General features: G+C 37.1%; 1 protein-coding gene across 1 annotated transcript; it reads left to right on the top strand.

The window, feature by feature from the left end:
• Nucleotides 1-404: 404 nt before the first annotated feature.
• Nucleotides 405-10676, top strand: las1l (LAS1 like ribosome biogenesis factor). The gene is made up of 13 exons (XM_084114389.1): nt 405-729; nt 2176-2301; nt 2883-2952; nt 3034-3115; nt 3224-3391; nt 4241-4287; nt 5254-5363; nt 5455-5540; nt 5619-5822; nt 6568-6706; nt 6790-7109; nt 9002-9152; nt 10131-10676. The coding sequence occupies exons 1-13, from the start codon at nt 584-586 to the stop codon at nt 10225-10227; spliced, it is 1746 nt and encodes a 581-aa protein (XP_083970515.1). The 5' UTR covers nt 405-583; the 3' UTR covers nt 10228-10676.
• The last annotated feature ends 497 nt before the right edge of the window (nt 10677-11173 follow it).

Below are 11173 nucleotides of genomic sequence, written 5' to 3'. Positions count from 1 at the left end.
GCAGGTCCAAAAATAGTAGCATGTTACTTTATGTCCGTACTGAATGTTAATTCAGTGTTTTATGAAGAAGAGTTACTAATCTTAGAATCTCTCCGTTTCAATGTGTGATACTAATATCAAAATATGACTGGGTTTTATCAGAAGAGCTGGAAGTTTAATGTGACTGCTTTGAAACGTATCTCTCTGAAAATGGCTGATCGTGCTCATCAGCATTGTACTAATACTGAATCATTTTGACTGACCAAGAGTTTGAGTAAACTGTTCTTTATTGCCATAGACTACACCTATAGCAATAATTTGATTAATTTAAATTAATATTATAATTCCCAGCTCTCTTTTGAACCCTCTGTTTTTGTAGAATTCTGGTTGGTAACGTTACGCACGGAACCATTGTTCAACATTTTGTTCAAGGGGAACGTTCAACCTGCCGCACCGCTGGCGGGGCGTAGGACCGTGGTGTGTTCAGGATACATTAGATTTACATGAATCGTATGTTTCATTTTTTCCCGACTCTAGCTGCACATGCTTATTTATCCGCTGTGGGTCCATATCCTACATAATTTGAAAGCATACAAATCTGACGATGAAGAAGAAAACGACGGGGAAGACGCGTCACGTCGTGGCCTGGATGAACAAAGCCGAGTACGAGCATGTGATGGAGTATTTGTACTCCAAAGAGCCCGCACTGCAGAAACACGCGCTGCACAGGATCTCCGCGTGGAAGGGCAGGTAACGTCACAGTGGTCAGGGATGGATCTGATGTTTTGAGTATAGTGTTGGAGATCACGCCGGTCACGTGACATCTGATGTATTGTCTTTAGCATTCTTGCTCTGCGGATGTGCTAAAATTTGGTCAAATTCCCCTTGAAATAGTGTAAAAATACAATAAATTGTGAGGGTCCTAAAATAGATTATATTGGCTTTATCCAAATTCTGATGGTTTTTGCAACCGGCTGTTGGATAAACTGCTTAGACTAGTCTTACAAGTTAGACATCTATTTTTTTTCTTAAAGACTGTTCATAGTTTCTTTTCTTTTTTTTTAAATAAGTTACATAAAAACGTAGTGTAGCCTAATTTGATACCGATAGGTAGACTGACTGCCCCTGACTTAACTGCTACTGGGTCACACTAGAACTTAAGACACTGTCTTAACATAATATGTTTATGCAACCGGCCTCAGGTCATAAATTGTAAAAGTCAGTTACATAAAAGGGTAGATTTGTCTAATTTGAATTAAAAAATTAAGACTAACTGTCATAATAGTTCTTAAAGGGATAATTCACCCAAAAATGAAAATTCTGTCTTTAATTACTCACCCTCATGTCGTTACAAACCTGTAACTTTCGTTCATCTTCGGAACACAAATGAAGATCTTTTTGAAGAAATCTGAGAGATTTCTGTCCCTCCATTGACAGCTACGCAACTACCACTTTGACGCTTCAAAAAGTTCATAAAGTGATCGTAACACTAATTCATGTGGTTTAGTCAAAATTTTCTTAAGATACACGATCATGTTATATGTTGAACGGATTTAGGCTTTTATTCTAATATAAACAATCATCAACTCACATTAGTTGTGGTAAACGGAAGTTCAAGTATGTTTGCTTGATGTGCGAGAACCAGTGAGGTTCGTTCTCGTGTTACGCAGCACGTTTGAGCTTCCGCAAGAACCAATGAGGTTCTTGCGCATCAAGCAGGTTCACTTGAGCTTCTGTTTATGTTCGCTGATCAATGTTTATATGTGATTAAAAGACTAAATTAAATCTCAATCTAAAACACAAATTGTGTCTCTTTAGAAAATTTGGACTAAACCGCTCAATTCAAATGGATTAGTTTAACAATCTCTTTATGAACTTTTTGAAGTGTCAGTTGCATAGCTGTCAATGGAGGGAGAGAAAGCTCTCAGATTTCATCAAAAAGATCATAATTTTACTAATCATTCACTGATTTACTAATGCTGGTTGGCTACAAGTTTGTTGTTGTGTTGGTCTGACCAACTTTCAAACAGTGTTTTTCAAATATCGCTTACCCCACCTTAAATTACAGAATTTTTTATTTTTGGGTGAACTATTTATTTTTATGTTTTTCTCAAACTGTTTTTCAAGCTTTCAATTTAAACGAGTTGATTAGGACAGTGTGGAGTGTTGTCTCTGACTTTCTGTCTGTTGCCACAGGTTTGGGCAAAGCACTCCGGTGGCCGTGGAGAGCACCGCGGACCTGGTCCGATGTCAGGTGCTGGACAGCACGGGTCAGCTGGAGGCCAGTGATCTTGTGCTGCTCTATGGCATGGCGCTGGTTCGGTACGTTTATCATCCAAGTGCGCTTAAAGGTTGTATCAGTGATTTCAGGCCCAAAAAAAAAAGATCACATTCATCTAATCTTTCCTAACGATCTGCTAGCTGCCCGCCCCATAAGCATGCCGTCACAAAAACGCGTCTCTGTAGGCAGCCTAGGCTCTGAGATCTGCACACAAAAACAATTGGTTTCACCAACCACTCAAAACCAAAATAAATAGTGTTCCAACCAATCACCGACAGGGGGAGGGTGTTGTGAGGTTTTGTGCTCGTGCACGGCTGCACACGAAGTCGGAGCTGAAGAAGAAGTTGGCTCAAAACCTCACAACACCCTCCCCCTGTCGGTGATTGGTTGGAACACTATTTATTTTGGTCTTGATCTCAGATCTCAGAGCCTAGGCTGCCTACAGAGACGCGTTTTTTTGACGGCATGCTTATGGGGCGGGCAGCTAGCGGATCGTTAGGAAAGATGAATGTGCTAAAAAAAATTTGGGCCTGAAATCACTGATACAACCTTTAAAGCATGCAAATCAGTGCATTTGACTTTACTGAAGTGAAAATCACTGAACGAGTATGATGTGTTTCAGGTTTGTTAATCTCATCACAGAACGGCAACAGAAAAAAGTCGCCAGACCCTTGCGAAGGTTAGCCGGAAATGTAAGTCACGCATCTACTCGGATGAACGTCTTTCATAATCTGCTATAACTGCCGTCTGACTACAGTTTGTCTCTCTGGCAGATAAATATTCCAGAGTGGGTGGTAAACCTCAGGCATGATCTGACACACCGCAGACTTCCATCATTAAAGTGGTGCCGAAAAGGTGAGATACGGTATTTCCCTTACGTGCATGCACTTTCAAAGTTAGATAAGCTCATGCTTCCACTTCTCTGTTTGCTGCAAATGTCATTGTAGTGTTTGTGTTCTTCAGGTTGTGGATTTGTGCTGGACTGGTTGCATCAAGAGTACTGGTCCCGCCAGATGGGCAGTCAGCTGGCAGAGGACTGGAACTCTTCATCAGAAGAGGAGGATGAGGAGGAGATTGTTAAAAGACACGAGAGAGATCTACTCAGCAGACAGAAAGAGATTGAGGCACACAGTGAGTAGCCTTTTACACTCAAAAATCCCTTGGTTGGGCAAAGATGTGGAACTACAGGGAGGGAAAATGAAAGACTGATCAGATTTTTCATGCTATTCTTACACCTCAGAAACTGGAACAAGGCTGAAAAAACCAAATACCTTTGTAGTGTATAAAGGGTATTTCTAATCACTTAAAGTTCACTTCAAAATGAAAATTCTGTCATAATTTACTCGCCCTCAAGTTGTTTCAAACCTGTATGAATTTCTCTCTTCTGCTGAACACAAAAGAAAATATTTTGACGATTATAATATCTGATGGATCATGAAGACTGGAGTAATGTCTGATGAAAATTCAGTAAATTTAATAAATTATATTGTAACATAAACAGAAAACAAATTAAATTGTAATAGTTTTTCACAATATAACTGTTTGTAATGTATTACTTGTTAAATTAAATGTAGCCTTGGTGAGCCTAACTTTTGAATTGTATTGTATACAGGGTTTGAAATTGAAATGAACTTTTTCACTCATCGGCCAAATTGGCTACTAAATTTTTAAGTTTCCGGCCATTCCGAACTTCTACTAGCCAAAAAAAAAGAAAAGAAAAAGATGTGAACCAGATTAACTGCGTCACAGTTTATATATATATATATATATACACACACATTATATATATATATATTTGGATTTCATAAATTCATTTCTTATTTAAACAAAATCCTGTCATCCAGCCATTTCCAGCTTCCTCTTTCATCCTCATCCAGATTGTATATAATATTATGATATAATATAATATTGTATATTATATTGTAATCAAAAGTAGCAAACGGTTAAATGTTAGTTCTCTGCTTATGCTCTACCTTTCAGAAAAAGTCAGAGAACTGCTCAACTCTTATGAACAGGAACAGTTTCAGGTAAGTCTGGGATTAATGTTACATTGTGTATTCTATCCCAATTTACACCAGCAGAGGGCAGTATGAGCTTTTGTTTCTGACACAGAGTCGAGTGTTGGAACTCTTCCGAATATGCCTACCTCCCTATTAAATAGAATTATTGCAAAAGTATGTCAAATGAGTAAAATGTATGAATACATTGAATTCTTAAAACAGTAGTCAAAATTTTGACATGAGCTACATTTTAATAAAAAATAAAACCTTTAAAAGGTTATGATTGGTGATGTTTGGTAAGATTGTTTCTTTTACTAATGTAGTACAGTGTTTCCCACACATAGACTAATTCGTGGCGGTGCGCCATAGAATCAACACCGGCCGCCACATATTGCGTTTCTTTATTCATTAAATTTTTTTACCGCTATTTAAAACGTGCAGCATATTCGTTCACTGCATTTCCTTTCCCTGCTCTCCCTCCGTCTCTCTGTCACTCACGTGTCTCTCTCGCATACACGCACACAGCCCCACACCGCGTCTGTCTCCATGAAAACGAGATCATCCAAGATCAAAAAATATTTTATATTTGAATACATGTTGTCAGTGTGTTAATGTTGGAGCCCCGACCCGACCCTTAGCAAACAAGCGATTGCGCCTTCTTTAGTAAGTTAACTAACGTTTGTTTGTTTGTAAAATGCAGTTGGGTTGTCGAGGTCAAAACACTATATAAGCTGTGGATCAAATAAACTTATTATAAATAATGTTATGTTCATAACGAATTATTAACGAAGGAATTGTAACGAATTACTGTGTAACGAATTATTAACGAAGGAATTATTTTGAACCACCCCCTTTGGGTGGAACAACACATGCCCCCCACCCCCTTCACCACCAGAAATTGCTTTCTAATCTATGGGAAACACTGTAGTAGTTTCTAGTTGAGATGATAATAATGTGAGCTGTGGCTGCCTATTGTTTTGGTGTGTTTGGCAGACATACGAAGACCTGACAAAGCAGGGAAGGCAGCGTGACATGTGGCCGGATGCCAGCGCTGATCTCAGCTGGATCCTAACGCAGATCAAACACTTTGCCACAGAGGCCAGGTCTGTGCATGTGTTCAATTTAGCAAGTCTTTATTTCTGGTAGGTTAAAGAGTATGTGTCTCATCGCCAGCTGTTCTGTCTGTGTTTACAGAAACATCTTTGCTGATGTTTTAATGCAGGATGGATTCCTTATTCCCACTGCAGAACAACTGGAGTCTTTGGATATTGACCCCTCCGGTACAAATGCACTGCATCTTGTTTATAAAGCAGTAATTTGCTGACTCAAATTAAATTAGCCTCTATCTCTCTCTGTAGAGGACTCCGACGACGTGTTCGCCCCTTGTCTTCCTCGGGTGTTTTTGCACTTCTGGTTGCCGTTATTGAAGGTCCTGAATTCATCCATCTTTATAAATCTGATCCTTGACAAACTTTTCGCTGAGCTCTCGAATGAGCCGTCCAGTCACAGAACTTACTACATTGCCTCCTGGATCTCCGAAATTTTACTCTGCAACAGCAAAAGTATGAATCTGAGATGTCCTCTTGGTGCCTGTGGTTGTATATACAGTGGCCCTTAAAAAGTTTTTGGACACTTAAGCCACACTAAGAGTAGGAAGGCCACATTAAAACTAAGAATGCAGTGTTCATTTTAAAACTCATTTGTCATGTCATGTTCATTCATTTTAGTCAGTTTTACTCTGAATAAAATACCATCAAATTTTTGTCAACAAATAATAAATAAAAAAATTATAAGTGTGCAAAATCTTAGTTGATAAAGTGCTAAATTAAGCCAAATTCTCAAACATTGGATATATTGATTGAAACAAAACAGTTTAACAAAAGACGTTCCTTGTTGTGAAAACCTGATCTCGTGAAATAAGTGTCCAAAATCTTTTTGCCTTATTATGAACAGTTAATTTATTGTTTTATCATTTGAAAATCAAACTAATTGGGTCTCATTCATTAATAATTGCATGGATTGTTTTGTATTTATATGCACAGACGACTTTTTCATGGTATATTTAACATTAAATATCTGTGTATAAAGTTTCATCTCAACATGATTATTAGTCCACCCTATGAGATTTTTGCATATGTGAGGTTTCAGTTGCATTTTTCATAAATTTTAGAATGAAAGGGGTGTATTGGTGAATCATTTGTTCGAGAAATTGTATGCTGATTTGTGCATGCGCACCCTTAGTGAGTGAGACCCATTGTTTTTTAAAAGTGTGTTTGAGAGTGTAAACTTCTCGGTGTATGTCTGTAGCAGGTGAATTGAAGGCTCACAAGCGACTAAAAATATCAAAGGAAAGGATCTTTCTGAACAGATTACAGTTTCCATGGCGGAATCTGATTTCTGCATGTGTGAACGCACCGTGCACCGCTACACCGTTCCTTCTGCGACAGTGAGTGTGCACACGCGTATGCATATTCGCATATACAGCGTGGGTGAAGGTAACTAATCAAATCTTACTTCTTGCCTTTTAAGGATTTTCAGTGACATGGATAAGCCTCTCCCACATGACGCTCAGCAGAACCTGCTTCAGCTCTGCAGCATTTATACACAGGGTTACCATGGAAACTCTTCCCCTGGACCCTCAGACCCTGCTCAGCCTGTGTACACCCTACAGAACCTCCAGGAGAGACTAAAGAGGAATGCCGCACAGAGCAGAGACACACACTCATCTAACCACACCCCCGTATCATTGCAGGCTCTGCCCACAGAGGAGCTCCAGGAAAAGCTAAGCACAGAAACCGTACAGGACAGAAACTCTGCATTACGAGGATCAGCATGGAGCGTGTGCACAGGTAACACTAACAGTCCCATACCAGCTTTTTTGTAAAAGATTTCATTTTTTAATAATAATATTTATTAAAGGAATAGTTCACTTCAAAATGAAAATTCTATCATTATTTACTCACCCTCAAGTTGTTTCAAACATGTATGAATTTCTTTCTTCTGTTGAACACAAAAGAAGATATTTTGATGAATGTCTTGTAACCAAACAGTTGACTTCAATTTTCCCTACTATGGAAGTCAATGGTGTACATCAACTGTCTGGTAACCAACATTCTTCAAAATATCTTCCTTTGTGTTCAGCAGAACAAAGAAATTCATACATGTTTGAAATAATTTGAGGGTGAGTAAATAATGATAGAATTTTCATTTTGATGTGAACTATTCCTTTAATAGCAGTTCAGTGGTTAGGTCAATTGTACGAGCCTGATTCAATCCACTAACTCACGAGCAAGGTCAAATTTCATAAATCGGGATGGAATCGATTAAAAGAACCAGACTTAAAAGAATAATTTGTTCATGAAACATACATATCGCATGCATATATACATTTTCCCACCCATTGTCTATATTTTGGTCACAGTCTGAAGCCCTGTGTCATATACACATTTCCTTCCATTGTACTTCAGTTTTAACTGAAACTTAAAACTATTTAAAAAAAAAGTTTTTTAAATTGAAATAAAATAAAAATATATATAAATATTAGATTAAAAAACTTTTTTTTTTTTTTTACTGCTACCTAAGCAACTAACTGATATAAAATAAGTTGCGTTAAAGTACAAAAACTACTAAAAGCAAAAATGAAATTATATATATTTTATATATATATATATATATATATATATATATATATATATATATATATATATGAAATAAGGCATCACCGATGCCAATATGAAATTGATTTTTTTTTTTTTTTTTAGTCATTAATTATAGCCATTCAGTATAATTGAAAGCTTTAAATGTAAAAAATATAACATTTAATTTAAGAGAACTTAAGACAATCTTTACATAAACCCATTATAATGAATGCCAAATTTAGCTGTTCCCTTCGATAAATAGGGGCTACATTTTTTCCATTGGCCCAGTCAGACCAGTTCAGATTTTTTGTCCATTCGAGCGATGTCTGAAGCGGCTTTCTGTGTGCACGAGTCGTGAGTCACACAGACAGGTGAGTCACACAGACAGGAGATTCACAGACATGCACCAGTACTGAACTGCGTTTCTCTTTTGTGTCGTATCGCGCTTGAATGGTTTGAAAGCATTTGCTTGAATAAGAGCATGGTTAACAGCCATATCACCCTGTAGACCCAGACTTGTTGCCCACTGGAGCTAAGCAGGGTTGAGCCTGGTCTGTACCTGGATGGGAGACCTCCTGTTTCAACCAGTATAACAGAAAGTGTTTATGAAAACACTTCCCCTAGCTTTAAAATAAATTAAAACGAAAGATGAAAATTTAAAAAATAAATCTGTCAATATTAATAAAACTACAATTTTATATAAATAAAAAGTATTAAAATAACAATGCAGTTAGTGTATGGATTGCCTTCTGTTTATGAAATGTGATGTTTGTGCTGTCTACAGTTTATTACAAATAAATGTAATGCTTCGACACCTGTTACTTGAATAATACATTCATTTATAAATTCAGACCATCTGCACACTTCTGCAGTCATTGCACAAGGGGGACTTCTGTTTCCACAACTCCAAATACTAGGATGAACTAGCACAAGTTATGTCAGCGGGGGTTCAATGTGAGTGACAGCTCAAAACATCTGGCTAATCACTGAGGGCACCTTATTTTTCTCCTCAACTAGCTGTAGTTGGTAAATTAGTCCTAAATCCTGAGATGTTCTTGAATGATGTGGTTTGAGTTAAATCTGATGGTTTTGTGTCCAATCAGATAAAGTCCCCTGGAAACAGTACCCGCTAGGAAAGGTTCCAGGACAACCAGAAGACCCCTCCTGTTTGATGGTGGAGTCTTATTCTACATTTACTGTGTTCGACCAGCAGGTGGAGCTAGATCAACTCCCTCAGCACCATGGCAACAGGAGGTGAGGACATGTATGCCATGTACAGACAGTACATTCGAAAGCATTTAGGCTTAAATGCAACAGGATTTCTGCCGGTCTTTCACCCTTAATTCACCCTTACCCAAACGAAGGCCTAAAAAGGTCTTAAATCAGAACAGAAAGTCTTAAATTCAAAAAGTCATGGCATTAAGTTTGGTTTGGTATGGTTGTATGCATGGCAAAAAATGAAAATCAAAATACTTTTGCTTGAGATGAAAAAACTGAACAAAATGAAGTGAGTTTATGCGTAGAACAAGAAAAATTATGTCAGCAAGTTATGGAAACTTCCCTTTGATGTCAGTTGATTTTTCTATGCCCATTGGCAGATATTTGTTCTCTAGTAATCATAAACTCACTTCATTTTAATCAGTTTTGTAGAATACAAGACGTCATATTGTGTCATTGATTATCTCTAATAAATGCACCTTAATTTTTGTTTTATTTTTGTACAATAAATTAAAACGAAGAGCTGCACGATTCTGGGTAAATTGAGAATCACAGTTTTTTTGTTTTGTTTTTAAAAAAAAAGATATCACGATTTTTGTTAATTGCTGCAGACTTTTTAAAATGTTTAATCTAAATGAATTTATTTTCAAATAGGTTTGAATTAATGATTCAGTGACTTGTTCATAAATACTTGTATAATTATTGGATGAATCAGCATTTCTGAAATGCAGATCTGAATGTTATGTTGTGATTTTGTCAAAAGTTTATTGCGGTTTACGTTTAGAGAACATATTGGTATTGTTTTCCCTTCAATTTATTCCTTATGGCCATAACTTGTCTTTAAAAAAATCTTACATTTACCTTCATAACACCTGCTGTAACCCTGACAACTAAAAGGTAGAAACTTTAACTAGAAGTTTGGAACATGTTGTGGCAGCATTTATTTGAAATGGAACCTTATTATGGCTATTATGTTGTAATGTGATTTTCATAAAAGTGCATTTTTATCCACAGTGTTTCCCTTCAGACCAGAGGTGCCAGTGGATCAGATGGGCCGCTTTGGACTCACAGTGATTTGAGCAAACTCAAATCTGGACTCAAACTATTCTAACACACACACTCAGATCTTCAATGGCCTGAAGACAGTGAACCGCCAACCCTTAACTTTGAACCCTATCATGTTAAAAACAAACACTTGAGGGCTAAGCTGGACTGAGGCTCTTCTAAACACACACATCCAATCTCTCTCTTCTACTTTTGTCTGACATGATGCTGTTGTGTGCTGCATAAATGGAAACATCAAGTTGTTTTTGTTTTATAATTCGTTTATTGAGGAAGTATTTTGCCTTACTCTAATATCATTACAGTTAGTCCAAACCGCAGTTTAATCGGCTCCGCTCAGTCCTACAGCTCTTGGCGCCCGTTCAAACCATCCGGAAGTGAAACTCCCATGAGCAATGTCTCACGAGGTTTTAATGAAGAAGTTGGTGCTGTTTGAAAAATTTTCTAAATTGCATTATTTTTGAACACAAGGTTGCCAAATAAACATTTGTTTGTGTACTTGTGTGTTTTTCAAGATCACTTACTAGCACAGGTTTCTTGCACTGAAATAGCTGTAATGTAAATACAGAACTACACATGCTATTTTTGCTACTTAAACCTCCATGGTATTTGCTTCCATTACGACTGACTACACATCCTAAACATCAGCTTATTTGCATAGACCTGCATTACACTGTGGTAATCAGTATGCTGTATGCAGCACAATTTGGTTATCTTATTTTTGCCCCAAAACTATTTGGACACTTGAGCCACTTAAAAATGCACACTACTGTTCAAAAGATTGCGGTTATTATAACTTAAAAAAAAGATGAAGAAATTAATACTTTTTATTCAGCAAGGATGCATTCAATTGATCAAAAGTGACAGTAAAGAAAGTTAATGGACCATTTCCAAAAAGTATTAAGCAGCACAACGGAGTAATGCTTTACCATCACAGGAATAAATTACATTTTAAAATGTATAAAAAAAATAGAAGTTATATAACAATATTACTT

Source organism: Abramis brama (genome assembly GCF_963993115.1).
Source record: "Abramis brama genome assembly, chromosome: 5".
In the NCBI taxonomy this organism is placed as follows: domain Eukaryota; kingdom Metazoa; phylum Chordata; class Actinopteri; order Cypriniformes; family Leuciscidae; genus Abramis; species Abramis brama.
This window is presented reverse-complemented; position numbering and strand designations above follow the sequence as displayed.

What these genes read in the sequence shown, in the direction of transcription:
- las1l (XM_084114389.1), top strand. Translation starts at nt 584, where the DNA reads ATGAAGAAGAAAACGACGGGGAAGACGCGTCACGTCGTGGCCTGGATG. An exon ending in TTTACTCTGCAACAGCAAAA is followed by an intron (nt 5,823 to 6,567) that starts GTATGAATCTGA and finishes GTATGTCTGTAG; the next exon opens with CAGGTGAATTGAAGGCTCAC. An exon ending in CAGCACCATGGCAACAGGAG is followed by an intron (nt 9,153 to 10,130) that starts GTGAGGACATGT and finishes TTTTATCCACAG; the next exon opens with TGTTTCCCTTCAGACCAGAG.